The 17517-nt window shown below is 35.3% G+C and overlaps 1 protein-coding gene across 1 annotated transcript in view; it reads left to right on the forward strand.

Annotated features, from left to right (window-relative positions):
- The window catches only part of PHIP (pleckstrin homology domain interacting protein), a 118749-nt gene that overhangs the window by 90468 nt on the left and 10764 nt on the right, over positions 1–17517 (forward strand). The window contains exons 24-33 of the mRNA XM_050895190.1: positions 297–416; positions 3974–4081; positions 4493–4617; positions 4828–4910; positions 9561–9672; positions 9882–9943; positions 11465–11620; positions 13190–13310; positions 15320–15445; positions 17436–17508. Coding sequence (XP_050751147.1) covers positions 297–416; positions 3974–4081; positions 4493–4617; positions 4828–4910; positions 9561–9672; positions 9882–9943; positions 11465–11620; positions 13190–13310; positions 15320–15445; positions 17436–17508 — 1086 coding nt within the window. The remainder of the gene's footprint in view (positions 1–296; positions 417–3973; positions 4082–4492; positions 4618–4827; positions 4911–9560; positions 9673–9881; positions 9944–11464; positions 11621–13189; positions 13311–15319; positions 15446–17435; positions 17509–17517) is intronic.

Genomic DNA, 17517 nt, shown 5'->3' on the forward strand with positions numbered 1-17517 from the left:
TTTATTTCTTTTTTTTTTTCTTTTTCTGTTATATTCCTTTTCATTATTATTATTATATTTTTTTATTATTATTATTATTGTTAGTATTATATTTTATTTTACTTTAGTTATTCAACTGTTCTTGTCTCAATGCATGAGTTTTACCTTTTTTTCCAATTCTCTTCCCCATCCCACTGGGAGCAGGGAGGGGTGAGTGGCTGCCTGGTGCTTAGTTTCTGGCTGGGGTTAAACCCGAACACACTGCTTCCCCAAATGGTAGTTTATTCATATTAATGTTCTGTGTGCATTTTCTTCAGAGGCTGGCTGTAGGAGTTCTGGCAGAAAATGGTTTGACACTGGAAGAATGGCTGCCTTCAGCATGGATTACAGACACCATCCCTCGTCGGTGCCCGTTTGTGCCACAGATGGGAGATGAGGTATTGTAGTTTTTCCCTCTATGTTCTTGCTTCTTTCAGCTTGTTTTTGCCTTTTTTTTTATTTTCATCTGTGCATTTTTTCCAGAGATTTATTATCAGAATATTTTGGCTTTTCTTCAAAACATTCTTTGATCTGGCTAAAATTTGCTTTCGCTTCCTTTAGTTTTTCCCATACTTAAAAAATATTCTGCACAATGTTGCTTTGACTTTTTTATTCCATGCTGTTGCAGTAACATTCCTTCTTGTACTGTGTTCAGTGTGTTAATTTCCTTATGGCATGTGTATACAAGCTGTGTGAGATGCTTTATCTAGTGAAACTAGTCTTTAGTTGTAGAGCATCTTGTATGCTGAAGAATAGGTAGGAAATCAAATACAAATTTAAGTTGTTTGGAAAACTTCAGTTTGGGACTTGAAGTAAAAACCAGGAATTAAACCTCTGGGGGGAGCGTGGTTTTTTGTGTTTTGTTTTGTGTTTTTAGATTCATTTATTCCGAAGAAGAACCTCTGATATTGTCCTTTTCACTTGTGTTTCTGATACCAGAAAACTTCTGCTGGTCTCTTACAACAGAAAACCATAAGAGAAGTTTTGTATATGTGTAGTTTATATGAACTAGACTGTAAACACTTTGTAAACATGGCCCAGATGTCTCAAAATACAGTAGCAAAAGGACACCCACCAGTTTCTACTTTGGAATATATAGCATGTGAACATTACAGTGAATTGTATGAATAAGTAGTATCAGATAGAAGGCAGTCTTGAAAACCAGAGTCTGTGCATGTTTCCTAAACGCCCCCTAGGTTAAAATAAGAGGAAATAGCTGGCTTATGCCGTAACGTGTAGTCTCTTGGCTCTTCAGGGAGTGGCGTGTTTCTGAGGCACTAAACAGAGTTCTTGTATAGCTCACACCTTCAGAATGCAGTTGGAGAAATAGTTGACATGGTGGCAAAGTTGATTAACTTTGGTCCTGAGCTAGAGCTGTTTGTAGGCACCACCTTAGAAACTGCATCAGGAGCAGAGGTTGCATGTGCAAGCAGTATTGTTTTTACTGGATCGCTTCACTGATGTTAGTTCACAGCACAGCTATGCAAAAATTATATTGGCATTGCTAGTGAGGGAGGGAAGGAGCACTTCAAGTTGAGAGCTGCAACTGGAGAAAATGCTTATGTATTTATACCCTCCAGCAAGTATGTTTTGGAGACTGCTGTTCAAAAGATGAAGTCCAAATAAATATATTTGGTGCCCGATACCATCTGGATACACTGAAGCAGCCAAGGATTTATCTGTACCATATTACTCAGGAGACTTCAACATCGTATCGGTTTAGTAAGATAAACTGGTCTGTTTGGTTTGGCACCTGCTGAATAGCATGTGCAGTGTGTACTAGGAATATCTAAGTAGGCTGTATCCTTTTGCTGAAAAATGGTTTATATTGGTGAACAGAAAATTTCCTGTCCTGTGCCTAGAAAGTAGGAGTAGTTGCACCAATAGAGAGTACGTTTGTAATCAAGCTGCTCTGTCTAAAATTCCATCTCTGATACTTGCCCTCCCCAGATTTGCTTAAGATGTGAGAAGAAGCTATTCGTCTAGAAAGTTGCTTTTGAGATCCACAGAAATAAAAGATCGGTTTAATTAGAGAAATATGATGAGAAGAGGTCTCATGGGGCCTTTGAACATTTGGGTGGATGGTTGGTATGTTTTATAAGATTGGGAAGAGAGATATTTCAAATTCGTTCTCTTACAGCTGTACAAACAAGTAAGAAAAAACAGTAGCGCTATATTTAGTTATACTCAGTGCATAAGAATAGCACATACCATCCCTTTTCCCTTTCTGAATACTGCCATTTACAGACCTTTGTCATGTGTCTTGAGGAACAGTGGAAACACACCAGAGAGATGGGACTGCAATTTGCCTGTCTGATAATCGAAATACAATGCATATTTGTTGTAGTATTCTACCATTAACACGAAAAAGAACAGTTTTATCTGGGTACTACAACAAACGTGCAGAAGCAGGAATTTATCAAGATTAAAAATACAATTTCCTGGAAAAAGGCGTAAATTCTTTTTTCCACAGGTATCTTTGTAATTTGTTCTTCTGACAGAAGATGCAATGCTTAGAGCCATTTACAAAATAAAAATGTTTCGCTTCTGTAAACAGTGGGTTGAATTTATGTAGAGGTTTAACAGAAACAGTAAGTGTAGGAGGAATCGTTTGTAGCCTGTGCCACTAATTGGATTTTTTTGTTTTCATTTCCTGGAAGGTACGGGAAGCAATTGTCACAAAGTTGAAACTGTAATTTAAATTGGCATTATTTTAGATCTGTCTCTCAGTAGCCTCTGTTCCTTTTCCTGCCAGTTAGATTCTGACAGTGCATAGGAGATTCTCACTGCTTTCATGCCTTCTGTAACTACTGTGCGATTTTTCCCTACAAGGATGTTGTGCATGTTGAATACTCTGAAAAACAAGAGTTTAAAAAGATTGTGGTGCTGAGTCCTTCTCCATTTAAAAAAAAAAAAAAAAAGAAAAAAAAAAAAACCCACAAAACCCCAAAAAACCCACCATGTGACATTAAGAAAGTTCAGTAACTGTTAATGTAGAAACTTGACAGACGCTTGTTTATAAAGTTTTATGATACAACAGTTTTGGAAAGCATGTGGAAATACAAATATTAGTGTGTTTATTTGTATAAATGTATTTTAAAACTTACTGAGGGCTTTTCACTCTGCTTTTTTTATTGTGTTAGACCTTTACATTTAGGCTATTGTTCCCTCACCCTGCTTGATGGAAATCCCATGTTTATGGCTTGGGGCACTTTTAGAGGATTGTTCTATTTGGAATGCATCATACCTGGAATACAGCTGTTTATCAGATCTTTGTTCTGATTAGTTTGAGGAACCTCTGTTTCGCATTTCAGATACATTCCTTAAATATATGTTTAAGGTTTTCAGCTTACTACTTCATTGCAGTGATGGCTTATAACAAAAACATTCATCCACATGGTATCATATACAACAGGATCAAGTAAAACTAATAGGCTCTGGATGTCTGAACCATGGAAATTTATAGTGGAAGGATTTGAAAATTTTTAATAAGCACTTGAAATGTCTATTTGCAGTTTGTTCATGTCTTTGTTAGGCTGTTTGTTCAGTGGTGTGGAAGCAAACACCAAAATCTTACCAGAACAATAACAAACAGCTGAATTTTCCTTCAAGAATATATTTCTTGTTCAAAAAAGATATGATTAGCCAGATAGTGAATTTAGTGATACTTGATTGTCATCTAAGGGCTGTCCTACAGTGATGAATAATCGGGTGGATTAGTGTCATTGAATTGTTCTATAGCGCGATGATAAATACATGTTTTTGTTAGTGATTTCATTTTGGTCTCATATGTGTAGTTTAGGATATTTTGCTTATAGGGAAAATGGTGTTCTAAATCTTTCCTACTTTTTCTGTAAATGTTTCTATGATACCTGCTATAATTGTCCACCACTTAATTTTTTGAGAACCTGTGACTTTTGCAGGAAAATAGATAACTGTCACATTTCACTTTTAGGTCTACTATTTCCGACAAGGTCATGAAGCCTACGTTGTAATGGCTAAGAAGAACAAAATATATAGTATTAATCCCAAGAAACAACCATGGCATAAAATGGAATTACGGGTATGACTTCTTTTTCATTTTTGTTTGTATCTTAATATTAAAAAATGTTTGGAAACTAACTGAAAGAAGATTGTTGATACAGATGTTTCTAATGTTGTGCTCTTAATATTTTAAGATAAGGGGGAAAAGTTTACTTAATAAATAGTCAAATGAAATCAGATCTTAAACTGTACTTCTTTTTGCATCTGCTTGAGCAGATGAGGTGGTTACACTTCATAGCAAAATATTTTTTCAAAGAAGTTACATTGTGAAATAATAGCTTGTTTTGAAAGACTAAATTTCAGATACGTGATTTTTGACATGTTCTGGTAGAAGTCTGGTCTTTTCAGTATACCCATATTTTCATGTTTTAGAAAGTTATTCTAGTCATCTTAACTTCAGTGGTGGTACATAACATTTTGTTTATTCCAGGAGCAAGAGCTGATGAAAATAGTTGGGATTAAGTATGAAGTGGGATTGCCTACTCTCTGCTGTCTTAAACTAGCTTTTCTTGACCCTGATACGGGTAAACTAACTGGAGGATCATTCACCATGAAGTAAGGAAAGCAGTATTATATTCCACTTGGGCGGTTTCTTGCGAGGGGGTGGAGGGGGAGAGGTTGAAAGTTAAAAGATACCATTAATGTCGTGACTTGAGCTTTTGCTTTTTAGATGTTGAATTCAAAGTGTTAATTTTTTATGTAAGTGCTTTACTTTATGCTTTTGCTGTTTTATTGCTTAATAGTTGCGTGTTCTGTTGTAATTAGGTACCATGATATGCCAGATGTCATAGATTTCCTAGTTTTGAGGCAGCAGTTTGATGATGCAAAACATAGACGATGGAATATAGGTGAGTTGTGTGGGGAGTTTTTGGTGTGGGTTTTTTTGTTTGTTTTTCTAAGTGTCTACCTATTTTCATGATAACTTATTAAAAAATAGGTTATGGTAAATAAATCCTAATACTGTGCTGAAATTGGAGAATAAGCTCTGTTCATATTTGGATGTGGAGTCGTACTTTGTCCTTGACTGAAGCTAAAGCAAGTAAACAAAATACTGAAGGTGATCTGTAAAAGAAGGTGCAAAGAAAATCTCAGTTGTGTGTTTGCAGAGAGGAATTAACAATAGTTTTTAGAAAAACAGCTTTTATTGGTAACTGGTAAATTATTGTAGCCTGTATATTGCTTGTCTCTCTTTTGTTTGTTTGTTTGGGGTTTTTTTTTTTTGATTGAAGGCCCTCTTACAACTGCATTACTACTAGAAATTTTTTTTTTTTTTTTTTTTTTTCAATTTCTGGAATTTCTGCTGGAAATACAGAAGCACCTTCTCCACCATTTGAAATTTATGATGTCTAGATTGTACAAAGATCCCCTTCTGACCTCTTTATACTTGTTTGAATTCTGTTCTAAACCCCATATGGTTTAGCTTCATTGAAGTGTATATAGTTATAATTCACTGTCGTGTAATGTGGTAATGTTTTTGATTCGTTTTACTTTGCTGGTGCTTAGTTATTTCAAAGTGTTGGATACTGGGGAATGTCCATGACAGGTGTGTCCTCCGGTCAGATCTCTTTCGTAGTCATCTTTTCCATATAATAACAAAGATCACCTTTCAACAATGAAATCTAACTAGGGGGAGAGAAAGCTGCATTATGACAAAATGATCCTCTAAGGTGGTGGTTTTTTTCAGGAGGTCAGGAAATACATATGTTCTCATTCATAAGAACAGCCTTAGTTTGTCCCTGAAACTTAAAAGATTAAGCAAGTATTACTGATTCTTCAGAGTTCGGGATGAACTCTGTTCCCATAAGAGAGAAATTTGTATATGATACCTTGTTTACAGAATTATAGGCACTGTTAAGTCCTTTCCAGTTTTTCAGTATATTCTGTGAAGTGACATGCTCCTGAAAGTGAAATATTGATAGCCTTCCTTTTGTTTTTTTAAAGCAGGTCTCAATGTTAAACACATTTTCTGTAAAGTAGCAGTGATTACTGTACCAACTCAGTTCCTGCAGTTCTTCTATTCAGGAGCCATGGCTAGCATGTACACAGCTGACTTGCCAGCATTTCTTGCCACTTCAGGCAAAGCATCATATAGGAGAATGGAGGATTTTAATGCAGGAACATGATGGAGTATCTGATTGCCTGTGTAGAAACAACTGATACGACGTACGTTTCTGCAAATATGCTGCCTCCTTAGTCTGTATTTGCTGTTTTCAAAGTGCTGTCCTCTCCTAAGTTCATTGTAGCTAAGTGATCTGAAGAAGTGGTACAGCTGGATGTTAAAAGCTCTTTTTTTTATTGTTTCTTACCTGACTTTTCTGCCAGGAAAGATGAATTGATCTCCTGTCCTTTGATATACATCATGATATCCTTGCTTAGGATGTGTGCCTTAGCAGTAAATGTATAAATTACATGATGCCATATTAATAAGTTCCGTATCATCTCATACTTTACATTATGTTGTCCGAAAAGACAGCTAGTCTTCAGTTCTGTAGGGAATTTGGTAAAGACCCTAGGCTTCTGATTCAATAGGAAATGTAAACCTTGATTTCTTCTTTAAAGATCATTTCAGTTTAAAGATCCCTTAAGAGACAAGATTGGTCAAAATCTACTAATATGTCACCAAGCTTTGCTCTTTCCTGACGGTTATGGATCTGTGGTGTTGTCCTCCTCTGCCATGCCATACGTGTTTTCCCACAAGATCATGGCAGCAGCAGCAGAATGACTGCCATACCCTGTATGTGAACAGCCTAGCCAGAAGTCATCTGTCAGCCATTGTGATAGAAATCCGGGAGTAGAGGAGGGACTTTGAGATGTTACCCTTACTGCTCTTAAGACTATGAGTATAGGTAGCATCTCCTTCCTGGGCTGGCAACTCTATTTCTAGAAACGTGCGGTGTGGAAAGGATCAGAGCTACACAAAAAGTATTGAAAGTGCCAGAACCTTTTATCAAGCCTTCAGTGTAAATAATGTGAGTTTCAGGCCAGTAGTCTCTAATACCAGCTTGTAACTCTGACAAGTGTGTGTTAGAGTTCATTCTTCAGTTCCTCTTTTGGGTGGTAAAATAGTGGTAAAATAGTCTCCTTCTTTGAGACCACATGAAATGCTAAAGTAGAGATAGCAAAGACACTGCTGTTAAAACTGTTACAGCTCTTCCAGGAGCCTTCCAGGGTGCTACCCTGCTCTCTGCATTGACACATTGGATGTTTTACTAGTGTATGCTTATGTACTTGGCACAAGTCATGCACTGTTTTGTTGCAGTGTGGAACACGATATAAAAATGTTCCTTAAAAATAGATTATATTTTCTACCAAGATAAGGAGAAATGCCTTAGAACTGTACGTGAAACTGTTCCTGACTATTTAGCCATGTGAATCTGAAATCCCCAAGATTTATCTGACATGCTCAAGTCTTCTGAACTTTCACCATAGCTCTTCATCAACAAACTGGTATTTTTTTCATGTCATGCAGTTGCTGGTTTGTCTTCTCAGGACTACTGTTACTATCTTTTCTTATTCCTCTATGATTTCTGGCACTTAGCCTGCAAATCAATATTTTTATAGGTACTATTTGGAGAGTCACTGGATATTAAATTTTCTGACTCCACTTTAAGTCATTAAAACATTGATCTTTTAACCAATAACAATCCTTGGTGTTCTGGTGAGGTTTTTTGGTGGTTTTTTTGTGGTGTGGTGGTGTTTGGGTTTTCTTTGTTTTAGGGAAGAATATTTGCTTATCTACGATATTTATATTTTTTAATATTAAATGTATATTAATGTATGAATCCTTTCAGAAAGAACAAACTTACAGAGTTTGAGAAGTGACAGGTTCTTATTTCTACTCAGATGCTATTTATTGCATATCTTTGTCATCTTATAGTTTAACTACAAGATTAATACTTGGGCTAAAAGCTATTCCAGTAGGATTCTTGCAGCTTTAGCTGTATGTCTTAGACACATGTGCATACCTGTCTCTTACATAGCAGCCACTTTAAGTTCAACACACATTTTATATTTTCATCAAGCTACCGTTATCTGCTGATACACAGTTCTGGAAAATTATGCTAAATCCTTCTTCTAATAAGAATTTTTGGTCTGATGTCTCCATAGATGAGGTAACACAGAGGACACTGGAAAAATAGAGATTCAAGAGATTGTTCTGTGGGCTTTTTCACTCATGTTGTTTTCTGCTTTAGCATTCTGTCCATAGGAATGCTGCGGCTCTTGAGAAATTGGAAGCGGCTGCCAGTATACACTGCTTTAAGTGGTTTTGATCTGCTTAATGTTCAGCCCCATGAAGGCACTCACAGTTGTACCTCCACACATTTCTTTGTAAGACTGATCACTAGGGAATGCCATATTGGGAGACTGTACTTTAAGAGCTCTTCAGAATAATTTATTCCTTTAAAATAAAGCATCAGCCCTTATTTACATTTTTGATCTTGCATTTCAGATATTTCTGGTATACTTGGTTCTATTACAATTCAGCACAATTAGGACTATTAATGGAAGCTTTGTAATTGTCCTAGAATTACTTGCAATCCATTAAATTTTAAAAAGTGCAGTAAAGAAAGTGGAACATTTTTGAGAATATATTTACTTCCTATTAATTCAGACAACTGCAGCAAGCATTTGGGCAGAGTGTGGATGTATTGAAATAGAACAAACATTGCAGCAGTTGAGAATGTGTGTATATTCAAATCCCAAAAATGTGCAGTTCTTGGAATCTCAGACTTAAATTACATTTGTTCTTGTATTGAGCGAACTGAATACTTCACTAAAAATTGTTTCTAAATTCTGTGGCATGTGTTACAGGAAATGTTAGAATTTATGGTAGCATGTAATACACATCCTCATGTGTAATTTTTTTTTAATAACACTTCTGACCTTTTTTCTCAGGCGAATGCTTTGCAGCAATGAAACCATTTGAAGTCATAGTAAATTACTTTGCTAACCTTTTGAAGAAGCTTTAATAAATTTTATTCTTTTATTAGTCACATTGCCTCCATAGTAAAGGGAATGAACCTCTGAGTTACATTTGGGTAGCTGAAAAAGCACTTCCGAAACTAAGGAGGAGGAGCTCAGCAGCATGTAAAATATTCCCCGTACAAAAGTGTCACAGTGCTCAGTTATTTTAAGATAGCATATAGTGTTTAATGCAAGTAGATTTGAGTCTTAAAGTTATAGCATTGAAATGTCTTTCCTTTTATATGAAATTAAGAAATAAATTCATGTATAAAGAATATGTAGATAGATTTGCAAATCATTAATTGTTTTTTTAATACCATATTAACTTTCATTTTGGTTTAAAAGCAGCCTTCAGAAAGAATTTAATAATTTTTTAAAAAAAAACTGAGTATGACTCATGTTTGCCTGTTGATGCTACAAGTGTTCAAAAGGATTTCTGTGTTCAAGATCAAGCCAAAGGTATCTCAAAACTGCTTTTCTTGGAAGGAGTAAGGTGCCTTGTATTGATGAAATTATTTTGTGTTCTTACCTAGGTGATCGTTTCAGGTCAGTAATAGATGATGCTTGGTGGTTTGGAACAATTGAGAGCCAGGAACCGCTTCAGCCTGATTATCCTGATAGCTTATTTCAGTGCTACAATGTCTGGTTAGCAAATTTATCTTCAATCTTTTATTTTAATTAGTTATTTCATTTGAAGTACTGACTGAGCAACTTTCATTAAATTCAGTCATGCATCTCGCTGTACCAGTTTATTATAATACTCGGTGGTATATAAATAAGTTACGTTACAAACATTAAATAATTACATTGTTGAAGCGATATTAGTAGATAATTTAAATGTGGTTATTTTTAAGCTGGGACAATGGTGATACTGAGAAGATGAGCCCTTGGGACATGGAGCTGATACCGAGTAATGGTATGGTACATTAATAATATAATTTGCTTTAAGAGTGTATTTAAAGAAGAAAAAAATGTTGTATGGTTTTACCTGAATAATCCTGTTTCTCTTGGGGAGTGGGGGGAAGGCCCACAAACCAGTTGCATTTGAAGAACATCCTTAAATCAATTATTAAACTAAAAGCGAATCAAGATAAATGAAGTGCAAAAAACCATACAGCCATATTTAGACAAACTAAGTGTATGTTAGAAATAGAAATGTTACAAAAACTTGTAACAGATGATGTACAGTTAAAGTTAACTTTTTGTCCAGTTAGGGAGGATTGAAGATAAACCTGTGCCCTACGTCAGCTTTGAGGAAACTGGCTGCTCTGAGACCTGTCAGCATGCCTGCAGACATTCAGTGCGTTGAAGACGCAACATGTGCCTGTGAGATAGTTTGATAACAGTAGGATTTGCTCCCTGTCCGGCCCAGCACGTGTGGCAGATAGACATGCTGCAGAGTGGACAGCATAGCATGGGCACTGTTCACAGACAAGAATGTAGTATTTCTTCTTTCCTCACCTAGGTTTTTTTTGAAGATTTTAATAAATGTCTGGTTAAAAAACAAAGTAGAATCAGCATTTTTTCCTTGTGTTCTAGGAAACGTTTGATAATATTATCACTCATAAATAACCATATAATTAACCATAAATAATTCTTAATTCTTTTAAGTTGTAAATGTGTTCATTTCAACTTTGCATTTTGGTTCAACCCTTCTTTTAATGGGTACCTCTTCGTCATAAGTAAAATACAGAAGTTAGAGTGATAACATTACTAAAATAATTAATTAAAATAGGCAGATAACCAAACCTGAACCTGATCTTTTTGCTGTATCCACAAATACTGACTTTTGTTACACCTTCCTGTAAAAAAAAAAAAAAAAAAAAATTAAAGAGGAGCACTTTGTATCATACTCTGAAAATCTCCTGTTACATTATGAATTGTCAAAATTGGTAGGTCCTCAAGAATGCTAGGGTGATGGCGCTTCTAATTTGCTTGCTCAGGAGCTCTGGTTTTAGCATTTGACCTCACAAAACTGTGATGAGGTGGAACCACTACCTGGAGAACGTTTTAGTGTCAACATCAAAGTCATTATCTTAAACTCCATCTGAAAATCATCAACCATTCATTACCAAAATCATTTATTACCAAGAATTTTGGGTTTAAAAAAAAAAAAACCAAAACAAAACCAAAACACTAACTGTGATAAAGGAGTGTATTAGTTGGTTCTAAAATAAATTCTACAATTAGCTGTTTGGAAGAGGATAAATCTGGTTTCATGGAGGGCTTGTACACCAAACTGCATTGTAAGGATTTAAATTTAACATACAGCAATATACAGAAAGGATACTGGATGCATCCAAAATGTCTTTGAGCAAATCAAGAACTATGCATTTGTTTTGGTTAGTAAAATGTTATACGTCTTTGAATTACAGATATATGTATTACAGGAGATACAAAGATTTATGTTTTATTTTGTTTTCATGTTACATTCTAGCTGTATTTCCAGAAGAACTGGGAACTAGTGTTCCTTTAACAGATGATGAACGTAGAACGCTGCTCTACAAACCTCTGGATGGAGAGTGGGGTTCCAGGACCCGAGACGAGGAGTGCGACAGAATTATTGCAGGGATAAACCAACTCATGACTCTAGGTAAATCTGAATAATATGGGAAATGTTTTTGCGTTATATTTTTCAGACTGTGCTCATGTGTACTTCTGAAATTACCAAAATGAATGTGATAAAATACACTTTTTACCTCTTGATTAACTGGAACAAAACTTTCTCATTGCACGTTTTTTAATTTTTCATATAGTGAGTACATATAAAACCTAAATTTTCTACAATTTTCAAAAGTAACTATTGCTTTTTGGTAGATAATTTGACATATGCTAGGGGTTTGGGTTTTACATGCTAAAAACAAGTACTTGATTTTTTACTTTAGCTACCAGAATCTCTTGTTGGGGTTAAAATTGCAAACTTTATGATGAACAGAATATTGACTATATTACAGGCAGATGGGGGGGGGAAATCTTACATACATACTTAGAGAATAGATACCTATGTGTAGATTTCCCATTTTCTCCCCCACATTGCCTTAGTTGTGCAAAATGTTGAGGAAAAAGTAATTGATTAACTTACGAAAAGCCGCTTGCTATTAGGTTGTAGAGCAGTTACTCTTCGCAGGCAGTTTCTGAAAAGGTAACTGTTACATTTCTGCAGCATTTACATGATCAAATGGGTGTCTGAGAGATCCATGAGTGAAATACAGGCTGAATCACAAGTCTTTTGCATGTTTTGTGATGAGCAAACTGTGTTAATTCAGCAGTCTTAGGTTTTGGGGTAACATTGGAATTTAACTATAGCATATGTGGTGCATATCGGTACAAAGTAGCAGTTGCTAGAACATTCATAAAAGTAAACAACTTTTAGAAGAAGAGCAGTCTGTTTAGCAACAATGTATTTTCTGTTTTTAAAGACTTTTGAGAGAGACTTTACAGGTTTTTTTTATGTTTTTGTATTACGGTATTTTCCCTTGAGGTGTAAAATGTTAGAATGATGTGTCTAAGCACTCATGATGCTTCTAAGCACGGGAGGAGAAAAACAAATTTGTGTAGGTGCACAGACTTAAATTGCTCAGCAGTCTTCTAGCATTATGGTGGATTGGTTTTAGAAGGCTTCTTTGCTGTTAGATAGGGACAGGAGATTGTGTTTCTATTTTATTTTGACTGTGGATTTTCCCCGTATCTTAATGAGATTGAAACAGTACTGTAACTTTTATGGTAAGAATTTAATGAATTGCTTGCTTTGAAGATGGGACAGTGGCAATATAAAACCAAATGAAATGAGCCTGTGTTGTAAATAACGATACTGAATTGCATGTCTTCATATATATATAATTCATACATTTAAATCCACTTTTCAAATGTGTATATTTTGCATGTGCTTGCCGTGTCTCTGAGGAGTGTGGTGCTTCCTGTACAATAGATTGGGTAGTCACTGCAGTGATTGTACTTACAGCATACACCTCAGCAAGCACTTTTATATGTAGAATGTCGCAAATTGTTTGGAATATCTAGCATAGTTATTGTTGTTATTTTTGGGAAAGTGCTATGCGTTTCAAAAATGAAGAAAAAGCATATGTTGCAGGGGGGGTGAATCTTGACACCGCTAAGGGACTTTTTTGTTATATAACTTTACCTGTTTTTTCATTCTGTCTAGATATTGCTTCTGCATTTGTGGCACCTGTGGATCTTCAAGCTTACCCAATGTATTGCACTGTTGTGGCATATCCCACAGACCTCAGTACCATTAAACAAAGACTGGAAAGCAGATTTTACAGGTTAGAGCCAAGTCTCAGTTCCTGCTGTGAAATACCGCCAACCATATTTTTGGTAGCTCTTTGTCTTTGTAATACCCAACTAGGAGATAGGTACAGATGTGCGCTTTCCATTTCTCCCATCTTCTATCCTTGATCTAGGTTTCCATTTTATAAAACTTTAAAAAGGATTGAACATCTCTTCTCCAAAATGTATTTTAGAATTACGTGGCATTCAGATTCCTGCTTATGCAAATGACTTGTTCTGTGTGAGATTCAAATTGCAGGACCAGAGACTAGGTCAGTAAAATGACTTTTAGTCAAAAGGATTAAGTTTCCACTTTATAATCTTTTTTAAATCTGTTTTTTAATAAGAGAAACCTTAGAAATATGTCCAGTGTTTTTGTCCTAATGCGCTTTAAAAAAAAAAAATCTTGCATTATCACTTAAGCTACACAGAAAATAGCTTCTTAAATTATTGGCCTTGAAACTCTAAGTTCTTGGACAGCAACAAAAATAAGTTTTAACTTTTTGACACTGTTTTGACGTTTTCCTAAACTGATTGCAATTGCTGTATTTTTTTGCAGTAAATATTATCTATGTAGGAGTATGCACCCTTAAATTACTTCTGTTTCCTTTTGGTTCTTGGGATATTTCTGGTTTGAAAATCAGTGTCCCTCTAATACTTGTTTTGAATAAACATGGATAGCATTTTGGTTTGGGCCAAATTTCAAAGTTAATTTGTAGTACTTTATGCGTACTAACTGAAGATTTAATTCTAAATTAAAATCACTTTTTCATTTTCAAAAAACCCCCTGTTTTTTATACATTATAATGCAATAATGCACATTTATTGTTCCATGTTTATTGTGTGATAGAGGGTAATCCAGCTTTCACTTCTATAATGTACTGCTTTGCAGTCAAAGGTGGCAAGGACTTTTTGCTGGATTTTGTTTCTCTTATCAAAAGAGTAAGCAGTTATTTTTGGTAATCGGCATACCTTCTTCAGTAAACCTGGTTTTATTTGTAGTATTGTCAAGGCCTGGTTAGGTAATAAGCAACTACCTTGTGTTGTGCTTTCCAGTGAAATTTTTTTCTTTGCCTTCTGCAGGAGGGATTGTTCAGATCACCTGTGATTTTGGTAGCTTTTCATGAGGCTTAGCTTAAAACACATTTTTTCTCTTCTGAACCAGGAGTCTTAGCATGCCTGTATGTTTTTTAAAAATGCAAAACAAAACAGAAAAAATACGGTCTTTCCAAGTTGCTGCTGGCATTGTATAGAACTAAATGCTGGACCCATAAACATGATTAAATTGCATCTAAATGCTTATGCTACGCTAAACATGTTAAATGGTCCCCTGCTTCACTCTACAAAACAGTTGTGCAGCATATCTTTTCGTCATGTTTTGCTAGTATGAAAATAGAAGTTTGTGTATATTTGTAACTTCTATGCTGTCAGAGTTTTTATTTGAAATAGTATGTATTTTTTATTGTATTTTTTTTAGATTTTGATCTAATTTTTTCAGTTGTTTTTGCTTTTGTGCATCATTTTTCATAATGTGGCTATTCTATAGTTAGGTCATTAAATCAGAGCTATGTGAGGAAATCTGATCATTGTCTATCTGTCAGAAAAATGTATACTTTTAATAATTTTTTATTACTATTTTGTTAATCCTCAGCTGTGACTTAAGAGGTCATATAGGGTGGGTTATGTATATTATAAAGGAATAATAAAAGCTGAAGTGTCACAGCTGCATTTTCCTGAGGAGTGTCAGCTGTATATTCTTAAAGCCATTTCTATAAATTACTACAGGACATAACATGAGAGCGGGAAGCCTGAGGAAGCTGCCTTCTGCTGTGACATAGGGCAACATATTGGAGTGTGTGTGTTTTCTGATTTAATGTAAAAAAATGATGAATAGGATAATACATTGGAAGAAGGATGTAAGGCTTTTTCTCCTGTTTCATATACATCGCTAGAAATGAAGTCTGTCTTTCCCCCCCGCTCCCCTCTTCCCTCCTTTCATATACAGGCGCCTTTCTTCGTTAATGTGGGAAGTCCGGTACATAGAACATAATACTCGCACATTTAATGAACCCGGAAGTCCTATTGTCAAATCTGCCAAATTTGTCACAGATCTTCTGCTACACTTCATAAAGTGAGTTGCTTAGTAGGTCTGTTGTTATTCCTCTCTCTTACCAAGGTATTTAGCCTTTTCAGATCTGAATTTTAAAGTGAGATAGTTCTGCAACTTGAATAAGCCTGTTGTCTGCTTTTGGGGCAGAAAAGAATAAAGCTTATCTTGACAAAGAATACACAAGTTTGCCAAACAAGATGAAGTTTTATAATACGTTGATTGGCATAGATTGGCGTGGCATTTTATTTCAAGAGACTTTTTGCTAAATGATAAAAATGGGTCTGAGTGTCTTCATGGAGTGATAGATATATTTATAGGTAAGTTAGGAGTTCTAATTTTGAGTTTGAATACTGCCAATGTTAACATAATTGTGGGCATTTAATTCTGAAGTCTTTACAGTTTATAATGTGATTGAAAATGGTGTTTGATATGCAAAATAAAAATTGGAGGCTTTGTAGTCAACAGAAATAGTAGTTGTCTTTCAAATGTTCTTTTTCATTATTGTCTATAGAAAAACTCAATGAGAAATGTTTCACATTTCTCAGTCAGTTGACACATCTGCAGACCTAAAGTTTATAAGAAGAGCTTACTGTGTCCAGTGCCTTGATTTGGTTGTACACAGTGAATGCTGCTGTTCCCACCTTGTAGAAATGGCAAGATACTTCAGTAGTTTAACAAAAATCATGACATTTTTAGTGACTTAGTTTGTCAGTGTTAAATTGAATCTTGTTCTTTTTTATTTCATGTGTTCTTAAAAACATTAGAAGAGTTGCATTGTGTGTTTGGAAATCTAGGACTTCGACTCCATACATAAACCTTTGATATCTTCAGTGCCTGTGATTTCTGATATTGGCTGGAGAGTGAAAAATACTTAACTGCTTCAGATGTTAAAAGTTTTAGTGAAATACACCGTTTAGGAACAGATAGGTATCTAAAGGGCTTCTCTGTTACTAATTTGGTTCTTTAACATCTTTGTCCTAGGTTTTTTCCTGATTAATTAAGCAGCTCAGGGTTTTTCAAAGTGTGTGTTTTTAATTGGCTTAGCTAAATTAGTGCAACACATGGATATTCTTATTTAATAATGGCCTATAGCTTGTGTCTTTTAATATACTCATTTAAGTGAACTAGCAATGCATATAAAGCCCAGACTTTTTTAGGGTTCTAACTGTAGGGTAGAAGGCCTAGACCATGGAAGGCAAACCCCATGGTTCTAACAAGAGTGAAATATCTAGATGCCTCTGAGAATCTAAGGCTTAGTCTCCAAGTTACATAAGTCTTTTAAAGTGGGGGGGTGGGGGGTGTTGCTTGATTCCGCGCCCCCCCCCCCCCCCCCCCCCCCCCCCTTCTCCCCCAGCTGTTCTAGTGATAATCACAGTAGCCTGTGTTATGGATTACAATTCCAGTGTAGAGTTGCTGAGTGTTTACTCCTTTTCTCTGATGGTTTGTATTGCTACATAGTAGAACATCTTTGGGCTTTCCTTTGTGTAGGAGTTTGATATGTTATACAAGAATTGAAAATTGGTGTTTGTTTTGCTGATTTAATTATGCAGGTTTATGCAATAACAGTGTTAGTCCTTACACAAATAAACATTACATTTCAAACGTCTTACATTGTGGGTGCTAATGTATTAAATTGCACTTTTGTACACTAAATCCACTGTAGTGTTTCTTAAAAAGCTATATGGGCCCCAAAGCCCTTTATGTGGTATAGTATTAGATTTTTCTAATGCTAATAAATTCATGGTAAAGGATTATGATTTTTAATTTTAAAACATTGACACTGTTAAGTGGTCTGTATTTTACAGAGTGCAGATAATATTTTACAGCGTTTTGAGCAGAAGATTAACTTTTCTTATTACTGCAGTCATCTTAGTATTCATATAGCACTAAGCGCTTTATCATTTTATTTGGGAATGGCTTCATAAACATTTTCCTTATCCTAGGCAAAATACAGTTGATTCCATAGGTGAAGATGGAAAATAAATGTTAGTGTGTATTTCTTTTTACACAGAGACCAGAGTTGCTATGACATAATTCCATTATACAATGCAATGAAGAAGAAAGTCTTGTCTGACTCTGATGAGGTAAGTGGT

The sequence above is a fragment of the Gymnogyps californianus genome, chromosome 3 (assembly GCF_018139145.2).
Source record: "Gymnogyps californianus isolate 813 chromosome 3, ASM1813914v2, whole genome shotgun sequence".
In the NCBI taxonomy this organism is placed as follows: domain Eukaryota; kingdom Metazoa; phylum Chordata; class Aves; order Accipitriformes; family Cathartidae; genus Gymnogyps; species Gymnogyps californianus.